Source organism: Poromitra crassiceps (assembly GCF_964638095.1).
Source record: "Poromitra crassiceps genome assembly, chromosome: 5".
Lineage (NCBI taxonomy): Eukaryota > Metazoa > Chordata > Actinopteri > Beryciformes > Melamphaidae > Poromitra > Poromitra crassiceps.
This window is the reverse complement of record NC_139642.1, coordinates 47,088,699-47,107,335: the sequence shown is the minus strand read 5'-3', so window position 1 is coordinate 47,107,335 and position 18,637 is coordinate 47,088,699. Positions and strand designations below refer to the sequence as shown.

General features: G+C 40.7%; 1 protein-coding gene across 1 annotated transcript; it reads right to left on the bottom strand.

Moving 5' to 3' along the window:
• Positions 1–1,762: 1,762 nt before the first annotated feature.
• On the bottom strand, positions 1,763–12,839 carry jam3a (junctional adhesion molecule 3a). The gene is made up of 9 exons (XM_083637981.1): positions 12,720–12,839; positions 6,113–6,184; positions 5,871–5,984; positions 5,521–5,673; positions 4,714–4,916; positions 2,826–2,925; positions 2,134–2,263; positions 1,958–2,009; positions 1,763–1,866 (listed from the first exon to the last, which is right to left on the bottom strand). Exons 1-9 carry the CDS (start codon positions 12,766–12,768, stop codon positions 1,831–1,833), a joined length of 909 nt encoding a protein of 302 aa, XP_083494107.1. The 5' UTR covers positions 12,769–12,839; the 3' UTR covers positions 1,763–1,830.
• Between the last annotated feature and the right edge of the window lie 5,798 nt (positions 12,840–18,637).

The window sequence follows — 18,637 nt, the reverse complement described above, 5'->3', positions numbered from 1 at the left end:
ATTTTAGATTTAAAGCATAAACTATTTTCATTGAACTATGAAGATTTTGCACAATTTTTTTAATAATTTTTTTATTACATTACATTTACATTACGTCATTTAGCAGACGCTTTTGTTTTGTCCAAAGCGACTTACAATATCACAATTTGTCAACAGTACAGAAAACCACTATGCAACACAATCAATGACAGCCAATATATTTTTGATAGACTAGCACCATGTAGGAAGTAGTTTGAGAAGGAATAAGTAACATGTATCATTTTTTTTTAATAAAGTTAAAAAAAAAAAAAAATTGTTTTTTTTTTACCTGAAAACTTTTCGCGGACCCCCTGGCAAAGTGCCACGGACCCCTGGGGGTCCGCGGACCCCCATTTGAGAACCACTGATCTAGGGAGCTAGGGCTCACACACACCCGCGACTCAGTTTAAAGACTAGTGTTAGTTTGGCAAACTACATTCTGTTGATTTGAAGGGTAATGCATTTTAATTAGCAGTTTGCTTAATTACACTTCCAGTGTTGTTTTCCCAGCACTATAGCTCTACAAAAGCTTTCACAGATTAATTTTCTTCCTTTCTATTTTCACTTCCCACTGCATGATCCTCTTTCTCTCAACAAGTGACATTTCACAAATTAAGTCCCACAATACATTGTTGCAAAATGAAATGTGGAAGTCCCAAAATCATTCACAGTTAAAATGTATTTAATAGTTACAAAATAACATGAACATATTGCAGTAATATCAAAGAACAGTGGACATTTTACAACAGTTCCTGAGTTATTACACAAACCATTCTAATGAAAACTTTGAACACTGATACTAATGTTGGAAACGATATACCGTTATTGATCAGAGACTGACAAGGTCAACACTGTAGATACACACTGGATAGTAAATACTGTAGATTTATCTCCAACAAACAGTTTTATTGCCGTATTTACAATAAGGTATGGTGTGGTAATGTATGAAAATTAAAAGATAAAAAAATTAAATATATTTATATACATTGAATACTGTGTCACTCAAAACTGGACAATATGTCCAATATCCAAAAAAGAATTAGTAAAGCACAGAAGGTCACTTATACACAGAAACAGCACTCTAAAAATCATACTTTAACCCACTTTATAGTACATATTGAATTGCAGCATAATGGGATATACGGTATTCAAATTCACGGGAGTTATTTAGTACTCAGACATACTTATTATCGCCTGTAAATATAACAAAGGCTGCTAAATTTGTGCCTTAAGAGTCTGAGCTCATCAGCCTTTTACAGTATGCTACTTATTGCCTGTGTAACTACAGTATATACAAAACAAGGTTCAACCTTTCCCTCATGAACAAAGAACATGTTTATCTTATGATCAAAGATAATGAAAAACATTTTTGTAAAACAATTTCAGTGTATAGAGTAGAAAGTTTGGGAGTTAGAAAAGAGGATTTGTCCAAAAACCGTGAAGGAATGTAACTTCCAGCATCTTTTACAATGAGAATATGGGCCAAAGATCAAATGTCACAGCTTTGAAATGGTATTGTTGACTTTTTTTTTAAAGTAAGAAAAGGAGAAAGTAAAACCTAAAACAAAAGTGAAAAAGAACAGTAACAAAGTAACATAAAATGATCATTCATTATTTAAAAAAAATCATGAAATAATGGCACAAAAACAATGCAATTAAAATTACTTTGGCAAGTTTGTTGATTTGACTTTGATGTGCATCAGAGAATAATGTGCCGTGTTACACCTCAGGTTTGATCATGGAGCATCGTTGTTGCAATTGAATCCAAGCTTCTTCTTCTGTCTTCGGTTCCTTCTCATCCTCTGTCAGCTATCAAATGATGAATGATGATTTGTGGCGGAAATGTCCCTGCAAAAATTAGACAGGAAAGGTATTATACTACTCCTAATACTATCAGTAATACCAATACTCCCACTTTTACTACAAAAAACTTGTTTACCTCATCTGCATCACCATACACAACACCATCATCCTGTGCTGGCAGTTTGTAGCTGAAATTTAAATATACAAAAAATTATTCACAAAGATGGAAAGACAAAATATCACATAGCACACAACTAATAAATGACAGACAAACATATTACTTCAAAGCTCGACAGTTCATGACACACTCACTTGTTTTCAGTGTGATCTTTGCTGGTAAAGCATCCATGTTTATAGGCGAGACAAATCCAGGCAGTCACACAGACGGATACGACCAGGGCAGCGCACGACTTCAGGAAAATCCCAAGAATGTCAATGTCATCTGGAATGATTGAAACAGGACGTTGAGAGGCGAGATGCTTCAGTGACATCTTAACAAGGTTAGAGAACTCAGTGGAATGAATTTGAAATGACAACATCTAACAAATACAAATGTCTGTCATTTAGAGCCACAGTAATATATTTGAACTAGAATGCCTAAGCAGAGGTTTCTTAACAACAACTTGACATGTTTAATATGAAAACAGACTGATAAGACAAGAGTTAACACAACACACAAGGACTTTGTGATAATGGAACTGAGAGATATTTTGGCAACATATCCAATTTCCCACAAGTACAGTACTGATTGCACTTTATATAAATACGGTATATAAATATTAGGGCTGACCCCCAAAAGATCGACGCTTTGGATGGTTGCCATGGTAATCTACGTGCAAATCAGCAGTCAATGCTTCATTGTTTTTTTACCCCCCTCCTCTCTCTTTCTCTCTCCATGTGCACAGCCGGCTAACGTGAGGTGTAGCTCCGTGAGACAAATCTCACATCCTGCCTCAATGTTTCAAGACAGTTGCAAAAATGCCAAAGAATGTAATGTCACTCACAGACTTCCATCATCTGTGCAGGACACTGTGCATGTCCCGCATCGTTCTTCGCCTGGCAGTAGTACTCTCCGGCATCCTCCTTCCTCACCCTGCGGAATTTCTGTGGAGATATTTTCAGAAATCTGTCAAGGTAACATCACACAGCTGCATTTTCTACCCAACGCAAAGGTGTCCTTGGGTTTCTTATGATATTACAGACTTATGGATACGTTCCTTTGACATTTCCCACTGGTCTTGTATCACTGATTGTCTTTAACTGTGCTGTAAGCCATGTAACATCTTAATAGGTGTAAGCAGACTTTTTGATGTGGACTTGAAAGGTTGTCTTCATCACTTTTGCTATTAAAATGTAACATTGTAACTTTGTCACTGTTTCCAAGTTACTGTGTGTTTCCACAATGAAACGTTAATGTCTGTCACACTGGCTTTGAATGCAAAGTAGTCCTGTTTTTGGCTTGGCTTCCTCCCTGGGAACATTTCCATGGGAAGCATGACCCGGCCTTTGGCCATAGTCCACTGCGTACCAATTAACAGAATATTCGTTTCCACCTGAGGAGTCCCATCCACTAACAGAACAGTTCAGCAACAAACAGAATGGAAAAGTGCAGCTGTTGGCAGCTATTCCCTCCCTATTTGACTGAGATTTCTTCTAATAGCGCGGAAAGTAATGTGATCCCTAATGGTAATAACAGAGCTCAAAAATCACGTGACACCTCGGTTCCGGAAGAGTATTTCCCCATTCATATTCTGCAATGAGATCTTGATTATTAGTCGTAATGTCGTAACCACCCAAGGTAGACTTACCACGGGCGAGCTAGTTGTGAAACGATGGTATGTTCCTGTAGAAGCCATAAATCTGTATGATATCATCATCCTTGTTTATTTTTAAAGATTTTTTATTAAATTTCATGGATAAGTACTACCCACAATTCTAGAAATGTAATATTGACATCTTTGATTGGTGGAGCTTGCTGTATGGACGTCTGTGATTGGCAGCCTACACTAATTTCTCTCTCTGGTTCTTCTCTCTCTGGCTAAGCTACTACGGACGTAGGCTACAGCTACTGAGTAAAGGGCTAAAACCGCCACTGAGTGACTGAAAGTATATAATCAAAAGTATTATGAGTCACGCTGCTTTCAACGCCGGCACCCATTTTGAAATCTGTTACCCGGTTCGTTCACATTAATGCACGGAACTACATCAAGTTTGAACTACATCTACTTTAACTTTAGCCATGGAGCTAATAACAGTAATGGCGCCATTCATGCCCATTGGTCCCGCCCACTGCCGCTCAGAGTGCTCTCCCATTGGCTGAAACATAACTCAATCATCCCTTATCTGATTGTCCAGAAATGCCGGAATGGATTATGGGATGAGTAGTTTCTTCAATCTCACGATATAATATGTACACACTCTTGTACCCAGCATTTTGTTTCCATTTATCAATGTTTTTTCAACTCTGAATCAAATGTTTTATGGTCACGATTCTCTAGCTAGCCGGTTGGCTTGGTTCCTGACTTAAAACTGTTTAGCTAAGGATTTTTCGAAAAGTGATGGAGAAAAATTAATGGTGAAATTCTCATCCGGAACCCAAGGCGACGTCACAGTGTCACGTGACCGTTGAGCTCTATAGTGGTATGTATGTTCATGTAAACATAGCCACTTTCCCATCCCTCATTCTTGACACCACACACATCAGTTTCTGCAGCAAACTAATAACAGTCAGTGCAAAAGACCCCCCCCCCCCCCCCAAAAAAGCCCAAACAACAACAACAACAACAACAACAACAACAACAACAACAACAACAACAACAACAACAACAACAACAACAACAACAACAACAACACATGTGCATCAAAACAAATGAGAATAGCTCTGTTTCTTACCAGGCTGCCAGTGTCGGGGTTGATGGTGTAGGAAGAGTTGACAAACTTGGGGCTGCTCTTGGGCTCCTGAGGAAGCTCCTCGTTGTTGTGGAACCAGCGGTACTGAGGAGCTGGGAAGCCCTCGTTCTCCAGACAGCGCAGCTCAGAGGTGGTCCCCACCGTGACCGCCACCGGCACGCTGCACCGCGGCACCACCGGCTTCACTGCACAGAGACACATACGTTACCCAGACATGAGCTGTCAAACACAGACAAATCTCTGCTGCAGGATTGAGAAAAACAAGGCAATATCCATGATGTTACTGCATAGATGCCCTACCAGCAATATCATCTGGTAGGGCATCTGTGCAATAACATCACGGTCTTAGTGGGAGAAATGTGCAATATTTTTGTAGGGCATCTGTGCAATATCTAACTTATCATTACAGCTTTCTTGGGGGGAGGTGCAATATTTTGTACAGGTCATTTGTACATTTGTGTATTCAGTAATATTCTTAGTGTGTATGTTTTTGGTGTATATGGATATCTGTTATTGAATGTTAATTGTAGTTTGATTCTACATGTACTGTAGAATGACGTGTGTATATGTGTGCTACGACGCCACCTACTGTATGTTCTCTCGAATGCCCAAGACAAATTTCCCCGAAGGGAGGCAATAAAGCGAATCTAATCTAATCACATGTGTTACCGTATATACCACTATCAGGCCAAAATAATTGCATAACCTCTTAAAATGTAACTGGATGTAAATATAAGCCATGGACAAGTTGGTGATGTGCTATCCTAACAAAGTACCAGCTCGTCGTACCTCTTACTGCAAGGCTAATGAGTATCTCATCAAAGTCCCTTTGGTCGTCGATGGCGGCCACCTCACAGCGGTACTCAGCAGTGTCTGACCGACTGGCGTTGAAGATCACAATGTTTGCCGGCTCTCTGAGCTGCGCTCTGTGCTCCAAGTCGCCTTGTGAGAGAGACAAAACCCTTTACAATCGCTCATTCATACACACAGCCACAGTTGAAAGGCAGAAATCAATGCCAAGTTCTTTGAAGGCACTATTTGATGAGACAGAGACACTTCTTTTGAAATACTGTGGTTGTGCTGTTTGATGTATTTTCTCAAAGAAAAAGGACTTTCCAAGCAAGCAGTAGCCTATTTACCTGCAATCCTGTTTTGGAAGTACACATAGCTGGGGACACCGTTTTTAATCTTTTTCCATTCAATCCTTGGGTTGTTGGTTGAGATTGACTCTATCAAACAGGTCAATTCGATGGCTGTGAATGGAACAGAATATATACTGTCACCAAATCAGGGAAAGAAAAGCTACTTTGACTAAATGGGTTAGTGATTTATTTTCTAGCAACTTACAGCAAACTCATTTGCCCACACGGATCTGACTTACATTCAAACTCATTTGCCCACACAAGCTTGTCCGTGGTTCGGAGGATTACCCCAAGCGATGATGGAATGTGGCCTGCAGAGAAAGGAAACAAGATGCACAATGCTGAGCAACACTGACACACACACACACACACACACACACACACACACACACACACACACACACACACACACACACACACACACACACACACACACACACACACACACACACACACACACACACACACACACACACATTAGCAGACACTGACATGTTGGCTAATAAACAATGGCTTTGAGTGACAAATATAGAACCTCAGAGAGTATGACAGCCTTAGGATCAGATTTAGGGTAAACAAAGCTTATGAATTACTCTCCACTTCTATCCAAAAACATAAGCATGAGCCAAATGTATAAATGGAGATTTTTTTTTAATGAGCGTAGCCCCACACAGCACAGCCCCTTGGCTTAAACGTCCTCCTAAATTGAAATATCCTCACTCCACCATTTGAATTGGTTCCTTTTAAGTAGCTAAGTGGATCATGATTTCTCATTCAATTTTGTAGCAGTGCTGGCCGTGACGGTTAGAGAGGGCTAGTGCTGAATGTTAAGTTGCCAGTACTCCAAAAAGTAATACATGACTTATTGCTGCTTACTCGTTTGAAAAGTTTTAAATTGTTTCATCTTCTCATACAGTATTCTAAATTAGGCATACACCCCCCCCCCCCTGTCTGAATCTTACTTAAAAACATTCTGCAAACGTTTATGGAACAATCAATGAATGAATGTATCTATGTGGTGGCTGGTGGTAAATGCAGGATGCGTATTACCGAGTCTGTGAAATACAGCACATTTCATTTGGCAGATTTTAGGCCTGATCCTGTTCCCTCAGCCTGTCATTCACTCGTTGCAGATTCCCCCTATTTTACACCTTGGCACGGGAAACAGGTTCATCATATGTTCATTATATGATAATGTTTTTTTTAAATTCAATGATACATTATGAGTTATGCGTACATTATGTGTTTCAAAGAGAGAAGCAGGTGGAGAGGAGGGAAGAGAGAAAGACCTGCCAGTTCAAACAGAGGGTAAAATACTACTCGCTAATATGCTGAATTTGCTTTAAAAAATTGTAGTAGCAATTTATCAGCATTTAGTTGAACTGTTCAGCACAAATTGATATATTTCAACTTAACCATTGGCAGTGGCTATTCAAGATTGTGAGAAAGCAATATAACCCTAATACACCTATTGTGCTAAAAAATAATCAATCAACCAAATAGGTTGTTGTAAATAAATATAAATAATTTTTGCACATGCACCTAAAGGTCTTCAGTGACAGGTGCATAGGACAAAATCCAAAAAGGCAATGTAGCAATGTAATCATGCACAGTCACTTTACACATAATACTATAATCTCTGCAAGTGTGTGGGATTATATTGTTTAGCCTTTCTCAGTATCTACCTTTTCATTTTTTTGTCCTGCACAACCATATGCATGTCTTTCAAAAGAAAATTGTGTAAAAAACTTCTTCAATACAAAAACCTGTTTTACAGCAGAGGTTGTCCCTAATTACTAGTTACTACATTAATAGAATGTACTGTCTGTATGCACCTGTTCTGCAATAGACTTTGGGTTGGTGGAGACTGGAGAGCTAAGTGTTCATACTGTATGTAGCAACCGAGACCTCAGGACCACAATGGAAATAAGTTTAACGACTTTATTGTGATATCCTGATGAATTATTTTATACCGTATGCTTGTTGGTGTATTGTATTTTTGTCACATAAATTCAATCAATCAATCAATCAATCAATCAATCAATCAATCAATCAATCAAACAGCACAGTGAAATCCTTCTGGTTAATGTAAATTATCACCATAAGCATAATAGAAAACACTTCCATCCAGAGCCAAAGGGAGTGGACAATGTCTGAGCTATCAAAGACAAACTCAACAAGTATGTTGAAAAGCTGGAACTAGTCAGTGTGGTGTGAAACCCACAACATTCAATTACACAGCTCCCATACAAAATGCCAACCTGTGAACCTGATCACTTATTTTCTCTAATGTGTCAACTCCACAAATGAGTGCAGCAAATTTAGCCAACCGTTTGGGTCGAGGTGAAATTAAAATATTGATCCAACAACAATGGTTTTTGGGAAGCAGTGTGCAATTTCTCAACATACTGTAGTAGGCAGCTATGTGAGTGATTTTTGTTTAAAAGCCACACATACACCCTGAAACATTAGACACTAATCAGGTTTAGTGCAGGAGTCTGTCTGCTAAAGTGGGACACTTTAATGAACTTACAGAAAACAAAGAATATATTAACAACCCAAAACAAAACAAATCAAGGAACCACAAAACAATACGAAATGTGTTTAAAATCAAAACACGTTTAATCAACCGTATGGTTTCCCTCTGCCACAAAGAAAGCATGTGATATACTCGGCTCATTGCTTCAGCAAACTCCTTAGAGCAATCAGTGTCATTTTGTAAATGTCAGATCTTAATGGTAAGATGCATCATTCACAAATAGTTTTGGTCAAAACAGGGTCAGCAGAAAGACAATTTGAAGTGGGAAATAGGTAAATATTGTTGTGTATTTTGTATTTAAAATAGGCTGCAAATCTCTCGACCAGGGAAAGTTACCCACTGCAGGTGGCTTCAGGCTGAAAATATGGCTCGTTCCTTTAAAACTGGGAGCGAAGGATTTCACGATTGAGTGACATCACAGCCGAGTTGTCGACGTACCATTTAAACAGTCGGGAAACCAGGCAGGGTTAGCTCTAGCCAGGCTAGCCATTGTTAGCAATAACAGTCGATATACTAATGCATTTTGCAGTATTTTGCGCATACAAACACTGCAGCAACATGTCCACACAGATAGAAGTTAGACAGTGCTGTGTGTACAGCCGATTTAATGAGACGAAGTGCTAATAAACAGTATTTAGTATGATTTTAGCCATCTTGGATTTTTGAGGTTGAGGCTGCTGAGGCTCCTCAGAGTTTGGGAGAGAAAATACGAGCACTGGTGACATCACCGTCGGAGCTCGTGACCTTTGAACCGTCACATTCCCATTTCCCAGTTTTAAAGGAATGGGCCAATACACTCGGGGCTCCCCTGCAAAGGACTAGCTAGTAGCTACTTCTTCAAAAACATAAAGTCACTTTGCATAAGAGGCAAGTAGCTTTTACTAAAATTATGAAGTTCAGAATGTTCAACGGAAAAAAGATAGTCCCAGACTTGGTTAGATTTCTCAGCTGGTATAGTTGCTTTATTAAAGTTGACTCGGAAGAAAGAGAGAACAGGGCAGGACAGGATAGAAAGATGGTCAACACAAAACTTCATGTGTTTTGAGACTGTTATCATCAGGCGTCATAACATTTGGCTCTTCTCTCAGTGTGTTAAGCCCTCGTCCCGCCTCCTCCCCAGCATATTGACGGAGGCCATGGTGACATTTGCAAATTCCCTGTCTCCCTCTTCTCCCTCTGTCTCACTACCCTCTGTCTTACTCTCAATGAAGTGAAGCAAGAATTGCGACATATCCAAACATGTTTTTCACCCATTGTACCATTTCCTTGGCTAGTAGGGGACATTAGCAATTTGAAACCAACCAGCCGATAAGCCAATTTGTTATAGAGCTCTTTCCCTTCTATGGGGGGTTAAAACTTGGTTTTTCGTTTGAGAATAAATATGCATGTTTCCACCTTCTGCTCTATATTCAACCTACTGTGTCTGCTCCCCACTTGCCACAAAACACTTGCAAGTGTATGCTATTAGCTAACACCCATGCTGCGTAATTAACGCATCCCCTCTCCCTGTGGGGGCGATATGAAGGCTTTTAAATGAGGGGTGAAATTAGACAATAATGTGCAGCGTTGATCTGAACAGGCCTTGAACACGCTCTGCACTTCATTTAAAATGCTTCGTGATGGCAGGCTTGCTTGGCAATGCGTGGCGCCTGTGAATGAACTGTCATAAGACTAGTCTCCCGTCAGCTCATGGCGTTGTGCACTATACGCCTACTTGAGCTGTTTTTTCAGAGTTGCCTTGTTATATCACACAAGTGACCGAGAGATGCACTGTATGAGTGGTGAGCCAGAGGGGAACATGGGTCCCGCCAAAGCATCTACAGTCATATTAGCACAGCTGTGGATGCTGATGAGATCTGACTCCCAGGTCTCAGCTTCCCTCTCCGATGCTGACTTTCCCACCCCGTACATCAAGAGCTATTTTTACCCTGGCAGTGACTGGACAGCCTGAGAGGCGCAAGGAGAGCTCGCCGAACAAACGCTCGCTCGGGATACGTATAGGGCTTTTTAGTCTGTCTCTGTGAAAGCTACACCACGAGAGCGTAGAGACCAAGGTTAGATTTGGGCTAAATCCACCGCAAAGACAGATTCTTTCCTCAAACTGGGAGTTTCCATGAAGGGCAAGGCCATCGTTTTCAGGGGGGAAAACACAAACCCTGTGTGCAAAACTGCACAGCTTTGATTAAACACACTACAAAACAAATAGCTGGCATTCTTTTACATGAATGATGACATCAACTGGGAGAGTAGACTGTTTTATTCAAATTGTACAGGAAATGTTTAATTAAATTACATTTTGTTGAAGTCTACTTGGGCCATAATAACAGATACTGTACTGTGATTATGATAGGATGCATGCGTACTGGCTGGGGCAGCAGGGCAGGGTAGTGAAGTAGGGTCACGGGGGTTCCTGTGAGTAAGAATATTTGTTTACAGAATCTGTAGTATTGTGTGCACAATACTTACTCTGCTGCACTTCTATTCTTTGTGTCGTGAACCTACTCTACTACATAACTTGGCCTAGTGTTGCCCTGGGTTTTGTAAAAGCCTCATCTAGCCTACATCTCATCATCTCCACTTATACAATAAAGCAGGGGGAAATGTAGGCCGTGGGAAAGAATCACCATGGTCAATTAAATAGACAATGGCGAGCTAATTGCTAATATAAGCTTAGAATAAAAGCATGCATACACACAATGCCCCCCCCCCCCCCCCAGGGTACAATGTAGGCTAAAGAGGCTGTTATGTTATGAAAATAATCTCACTGCTTGCTGGAAAGCATACAGAAGCTCCTATTTAATCCCTCTGCTGTTGTAATGCATAGATATAAAGTAGGATGGCCTGTTCTGAGAGAAATGCTCTCTTAAATAGCCAATTCTGCAATCCTCTTACCCACTAAATATGAAAACAACTGCCCGTCCCCATCCCCAATCCAAAGTTGTTGATCCAGTGCATCTAAAAAAAAGCCTTTTTTCCCAGACATTCCAGGGCAGTCATCGCATAAATGCCCAAGCCAGAGTTAGCTGCCTGCGAGCAGTGTGGACCAGTGACCATAATGGGATACGCAGCCAACATACGAGAGTGACTGTCTAACAACAACTACAGTAAGCATGCCAGTACGCCTACGTTAAAGCATGCCAGGACGCCTACGTTAAAATGAGACATTGATTTTCATAAGCACTGGAGGGGGAATGTGAGAAAGAGGCACCTAAAGCTGTATGTTGGCCTTATAGTTTCAGAAGAGAGTCCATGCGGGCAGCAACACTTGACATTTTGGAAACTGTAGAAATCAGTCACCACCAGGAGCCCAGACTTTATTTTAAAGCTAAAGGCTTAAGAGTAGAATTTCAGGACCTGTACGCCTCACAGTAGTGTGCCTCACAATAGTGATCATTTCACAAATGCTAGGTAGTGAACTACATAAGGGCTATGTTAGAAATAGTAGCTATAAGTCAGTCCATTTCGGAAGCAAAACAGGACGAGAGGAACTTGATAAAGGAAGCTTTGCCTCCCAGGTTCTGTCGTTTGCTGACAAAGTCAATTCATCTGACACCTTTGCTCACAGTCTGCATGTCTTCCACTTCACATTTACTGCTAATCAAAGGTCACTTGCCTGGCACAAAATTTCACACTCAGCTTTGACCTCACTTTGGCCTGAAATGCGAACCTGTGACCACATAAGTCCAATAGGCTACTTGCTGATCCAAATCCGGCTTCATTTCAATTTAAGAGTGAGTGAGTTCACACCAGGGGAATGTGGTAACGTTATAGTTACTGCATCATGCAACATCAATCACAAACGCCCCTCTAAACACAGCTAGCCTGGCCCAGCTGGTGGGCAGTAACAAGGACAGTCAAACAATGAACATTATGCACGCTGTGCTTTTCTGGCAGAAATATTTAGTGCAAGCACGATTTCGTAACAGCATGCTTGACAGCCTGATGTTAGTGTTTGAGGTTAAATTACAATACTGATAACGTTAACTTCCACATTCAAACCCATTATTAAAGCTACGTATACAGCATTACGTTACACACTTGCAGGCTGCAGCTGCTGTTTATGCATTTCAGTTTTGAGTCGCATCATTTTCGTATTGGCGTTGGCAGATAAAAGCCACTCGAGAATAGACTGCGATGCAGCAACCTATCGATAATATTGTCAATCTGTTTATGTCAAGCTAGCACATCTATTAGTATTAGCATTGGCAGTCGACCATTTCCAGAACCGAGCATTGCTTTAACGGTAGCCGCACCTAGTTTCTCCACAAACGTTTTGATAGTAGCTTTATGAAAAGGAAAATACTTACGTATGCTGGAATAAAGAACAAAACAAGCAATGAGTCGCGCAATCGCCATCTTGTAGCCTCTCTTTTATCGGTTATACTTGCACACATACGCTAGGCTATATCAGACTCAGCACCTCTGAGGTATGGGATGGGTAAAGCAGACTGGTGGATGTTGCCATCGACGAGTTTCCATAGCTACAAGCTCAATGATGGGTTTGTACCCTCAACGCTGTCTACAGACCACAGACGGAGGGTGCGGCTAAACTAAACTCCTCCCCCAAACTATGGCCCAGCGCGCGCACCTGTTCTTAGCATTCCAGCATCTCAGACAGGTTATGCTTGGTAGTGGTCGACTGTAGTGGCAGACAAATGTATTCCTAAAAGCCTACCAAAACTGGAAAACGTATAACAGTAAGTAACACACATACTGTTATTTGCAGTGTTGGCCAGTAGCTTGCTACAAGTAGCGAAGCTACATAGCTTAACTACATTTATCAGTAGCTTGGTGGTAGCTTGCTTCACTACTTTTGAACCAAGTAGCTTTTTCAGTAGCTAACGCTAAGCTATTTATAGACCCAAGTAGCTTGTAGCTTCCCGCAAAAGCTACAAGCTACTCGCCACAGAAAATCCATGAGCAAAGCAGGCAGTGGAGATTTCTGCTGCTCGGTTTGGATTAAACAGGAGGAGACATTGCATAATGTCAAGACAGTGCACTGTGCCTGTGTAGCCAATAAAGGACTTCCAGGTGTTGTTGTCTCCTTGCTTTAGACAGTGCAGGCAGTGCGCTTGCACTGGGGACCCTGGGGTAGAGGGGCCCGCCCGAGGAGAGAGCATAAGATCCAAATAGGTGACATTTGTTATATAGGCGGTTTTAACTTGACAACAAAAACATTCTAAATTGAACCCCAGCTCACTTCCTGTTGCAGACAGAAAAGAGGAAAAAAAACATTAAGGTGGAGGAGTGACCATTCTGTGAAACCGTTTTCACCTCCTATTGTAGCCTACTAGCAAACACTGCAACAGGAAGTGAGCTGGGGTTCAATTTAGAATGTTTATGTTGTCAAGTTAAAACCTGACTATGAAAGGCAAAGCTTCTATCATGGTTTTATTTAGTAAAATAGTCAGTAGCAATCTATAACAAAATGATATGCTTTAGAAAGGTCCTCTGCTCTCTCAGGTGCTGATGTTTTCACATTAATACTTTGACTGTCTGTTACTGCCAGAGCGCTATCCATGGTTCTGAAAGTTTACTCTAGTCTATGACCTCTCTATTTTCCCCATACAATAGCCTTCTTGTAAAATACAACACATGCTGGTAAATATATATATCTATATCCAAATCGTGTGTTGTGTTGTGTGTGTGTACTTTGTAACTACCGTGTACTAGGGCCTATACGCCACTGTGGCGACAGCACTATTGTATTGTGTGTGATCCTGATCTGTACACAGCGGACACTCTTGTGTGAGATTGGTGACTGACTGTCACATGAGGTGTACCAAGCCATGAACAAGATATCTGATGATTACAAAGCAAGTGGCTTAGACCTGAACCTGAACCTCTTAGACCATATGCCAGGTCGACTTCTTCTCCCTGTACAGAAACAGCTGCACCTCCAGTCACCAGTCCGTCAAGCTCCTGAAGTTCGCTGATGACACCACCCTCATAGGGCTCATCTCTGACGGAGACGAGTTGGCTTACAGGTGGGAGACTGTAAAAACATCTTGCCCAAGTTCTAAATGCAAAAAATAACCATGGGCCCTGTCTTTATCTCCCCGCATCGGGTTTGACAGACAACGGCTTACTCCTCTTTTCAGAGAATCGCTCCACTCTGCCCACTTCCCCGGGAAAGGCAGCTGCTGGCCCGGGCAGGATGGCTGTCAGACATCGCTACATTGACGGAACTATCTCTCTAGCCGATCACAGTGCGCCTTAAAATGTGACGGTGTCCGGGACATAACATTCTCCAGGTACGTGACATGAAAGAAATGTGACGAAGCATAAAGGGCTCATTATACTCGAGCAAGGCTCCGTGAGGTGGAGCTCCGCGAGTCACGTGCGGACCTTGCGCTGGGGCAGATGCTTTTATACTCAGAAGTGATCAGCCAAGTGATCAGCATGTATTGTACAATGGTAATAGTGAGAACAGCCCGTGAAAAGTCGCAATGAAACGCTATTATGTGCAGTACTGAGTGCGCTTTCACTCTCAAACAACCGTACATCAGCACATGAATGAATCACCAAACTTGTTTTTACTGAATAGCCGTTTCAGTTCTCAGCCCTGATAGCCTACTCTGTGCTGCTTTTAATCTCTTTCAAACATGCTCTCAACACAACACATTTACTTGGTGAAATTACTAAAAAAAGTTTTCAGAAAAATAAAAATAAAAACTTTTTGTTGTTGTTACAAAAGCTTCATAGTTCAATGAAAATATGTTATGCTTTAAATCTAAAATGGTTCATGGATTACATTCTAATCTAATAAACCTATACATTTAAAAGTCAAGCATGTTACCATGGAAACAATTAAGCTTAGCCCAAAATCACAAATCAGAATGAGGGAGTCCCCGGTACAGTATATTTTCTATCTTGTAAGGGGTCCTTGGCTGAAAAACATTTGAGAACATCTGGTCTATAAGACACAGTTGAGGGCTTAACACCCATTCAGCCCACTCAGCTACAAGGGCATCAGGGCGGAAGAGGGACCGCTCAGAGAGCGGAAATGATGGTAGGCTACATCAATCATATTTTTGCTTTTCGATCTATGTCACCAAACACGCTTATTTCTTCCTAATACAAACATGAACAAGATGCAATAAAATAAATGACTGATGATGCAAAAAGCAATATTAAATTCAAAGAGAGGGAAAGGAGAAGGAGCTTTTTCTTTTATAATAGATTTTTCCTCATGCAAGAAGTCATGCAGGCTAGAGGTATTATTATTGCTGACATCAGAAGCCGCCCTCTGTAATCAATTTCAGTCTTTTATTTGTTTGACAAATAGCTGACTATCCTGCAAACAGACAGCAGGTGGCAGTGTAAAACCAGTCATCATCGTCCCAGTCAATGCATCAGACACATAGGACTTGCATTATTGAAACAATAACTAGGCCTATATTAAAATGATCTCCAGAATTTATCAGGGAATGGACTGTGCCCTCTGGATAATGGGCCATCATGTCTAAAAAATAATAAAAAGACAAACATATTAAATCTTTGCCCTTTTTGAATGGCCCTGCACCAAGAGCCGATCCTGCCAGTCTTTTAGCAGTGTTGATAGCATGTGTTGCTAGGCAATCACTTCTCAGTTGGACGGCCCCTTATGGATGACCTTTGTGTCATCTCATAGGAAATCATAGGATTTCATTAATTCACAAATGCGGTGACTCAAGAAAGAAAGAAATCCTGTTTGTTTTTCTTAAGAAGAGACTATCAAGAGACTATTAATTCACCAACATTGTATACAAACCAATATTCAATATATATATGGATAATAAAATAATCTGTTGTAGGAAATAGTGATATTCAGATCCCTCATAGTTCAGGAATATGAGATGATTATCAGGCTGAGTGAAATTAGTCACACCATTATAACACACTGAGTCATGGGCACGTTGCCTATGGTAGGCTATTAATAAGAGGTGGTGACTATTCGTTTGTACTTAGTATTGGCTTTCTCATACATTTTAAATATCAAAAGTCAAAGACTTTTTGACTCATCTGATATTGTGTATTTTACATAATTGTCATGCTCATATGTCTATGTAAATCCTTCCAAAGAAGAAGTGACTCCAAATCCCAGAAAAACATATTGAGCAAAAAGTTGATATTTCACTTGAAAAGTAAGTTTAGGGATATTGTTCATAAAAGGCAGGTTATATGCACTAATATCATTAGAGCTACATTAAAAGACCGGCCTATAATACTGGAGTTCTCAGCTCCTGCATTTATCACTCAATTAAACTCAATATATACAGCCTGCCATACTGGACATACAGTAGACTATAGAGCTACAGTAGCAATCTGTCTTTAAACTCAGATCTACAGCCTGCCATACTGGACATACAGTAGAATAGAGCTACAGTAGCAATCTGTCTTTAAACTCAGATCTACAGCCTGCCATACTGGACATACAGTAGACTACAGAGCTACAGTAGCAATCTGTCTTTGAACTCAAGATATACAGCCTGCCATACTGGACATATAGTAGACTATAGAGCTACAGTAGCAATCTGTCTTTAAACTCAGATCTACAGCCTGTCATACTGGACATACAGTAGACTACAGAGCTACAGTAGCAATCTGTCTTTGAACTCAAGATATACAGCCTGCCAAACTGGACATATAGTAGACTATAGAGCTACAGTAGCAACCTGTCTTTAAACTCAGATCTACAGCCTGCCATACTGGACATACAGTAGACTACAGAGCTACAGTAGCACTCTGTCTTTAAACTCAGATCTACAGCCTGCCATACTGGACATACAGTAGACTACAGAGCTAGCAGTCTGTCTTTGAACTCAAGATCTACAGCCTGCCATACTGGACATACAGTAGACTACAGAGCTACAGTAGCAGTCTGTCTTTAAACTAAGATCTACAACCTGCCATACTGGACATATGCGACTACAGAGCTAGCAGTCTGGGTGAGTTATTGATGTGAGTTATTGCTGGGGGTTTGAAATATACCCACAATAAACAAACCGTGTCTGGTTTTGTTCAGTCCAAACTGCAGGCGAGACAACGATACATCTGCACTACTGTATGTGGCATTCTAGTCTTTCCGAGTGATAACCTGCCACCTGGTGATACATACTGTAGCTAAACTGAGATGCATCAGCGACAGCGTAAACCTGGCCAATGACAATTTGTCCAATCATCCTGAAACTTTGTTCATACTGGATGTTGATCACTACTATCTAGACCAGTGGTTCTCACCTTGGGGGTCGGGAACCCCCAGGCGAGATTATTTTGGGGGGTCGCGGGATGATTGTCAAAAGACAAAAAAATCTCAGATGATCATTAAATCTCCCATACCAATGGTTATAAAGCTATATAAACTATAACTATCTATAAATATCTATAACTATCTATATAACTATCTATATAACTAGCTATATAACTAGCTATATAAAGCTATATAAACTATAAAAATGGTTTCAGTTAATGAGTGAAATCAGTGTGTGAATGCGTGCACACTGTCATTGGGTTGGGTTGCGGCGGGAGAGGGGGTTGGGGGGGGGTTCGAGAACCCCATCCTAAAGTTTTTGGGGGGTCACGGCTCAAAAAGGTTCAGAACCACTGATCTAGACTAATGATGGACCAATTGAGGACACCACATTATGCTAAAAATATATACTGACCCCCCCCCCAAATTTACCTATGTTCTCTAGGGCCTGGCCAACATATTAAATCTGTCTGTGATTGGTACATGATGTGACTTATAACTCGAGATGGCTTCACACAATGAACCACCATGTCATTTTGTCATTCTATCTACCCAGCTGGGCCTCTAACAATTGACAGAAAATGCTAAAGGAGTAAAGATGGGTGACAGGGATCATGGCACTCCAAATTCAAACAAATCTTCATATGAAAATGGATGCATATAGGTCATAACTGTCTCAATGGCTTTGATGGATATCCTTATATCTAGGAAGCCTGCTGTGAGTGTCAAACTTACTCTTTGAAGATTCCCATACTGCACCCAAACCCCTCCTCGCAGCTATTATTAGTGTACTTGTGAAGTGAGACACTTCTATTCCTCCTCATATTTCTACTCTTCCACTGAAAGTATACAATCTAACTATATCTTCATACTTTGAGCTATAACCTCGATTCCCACTCTAAACTTTGCAGATTCCTCGGGACATGTGTGCTACTTTTTTATCTCCTCTTAATATTTTACATACTGAAGGCTGTGGCTGACATACATCCCAGC

What these genes read in the sequence shown, in the direction of transcription:
- jam3a (XM_083637981.1), bottom strand. Translation starts at nt 12,768, where the DNA reads ATGGCGATTGCGCGACTCATTGCTTGTTTTGTTCTTTATTCCAGCATA. An exon ending in TGTTCTTTATTCCAGCATAC is followed by an intron (nt 6,185 to 12,719) that starts GTAAGTATTTTC and finishes CTTTCTCTGCAG; the next exon opens with GCCACATTCCATCATCGCTT. An exon ending in AAAGATCACACTGAAAACAA is followed by an intron (nt 2,010 to 2,133) that starts GTGAGTGTGTCA and finishes TTTAAATTTCAG; the next exon opens with CTACAAACTGCCAGCACAGG.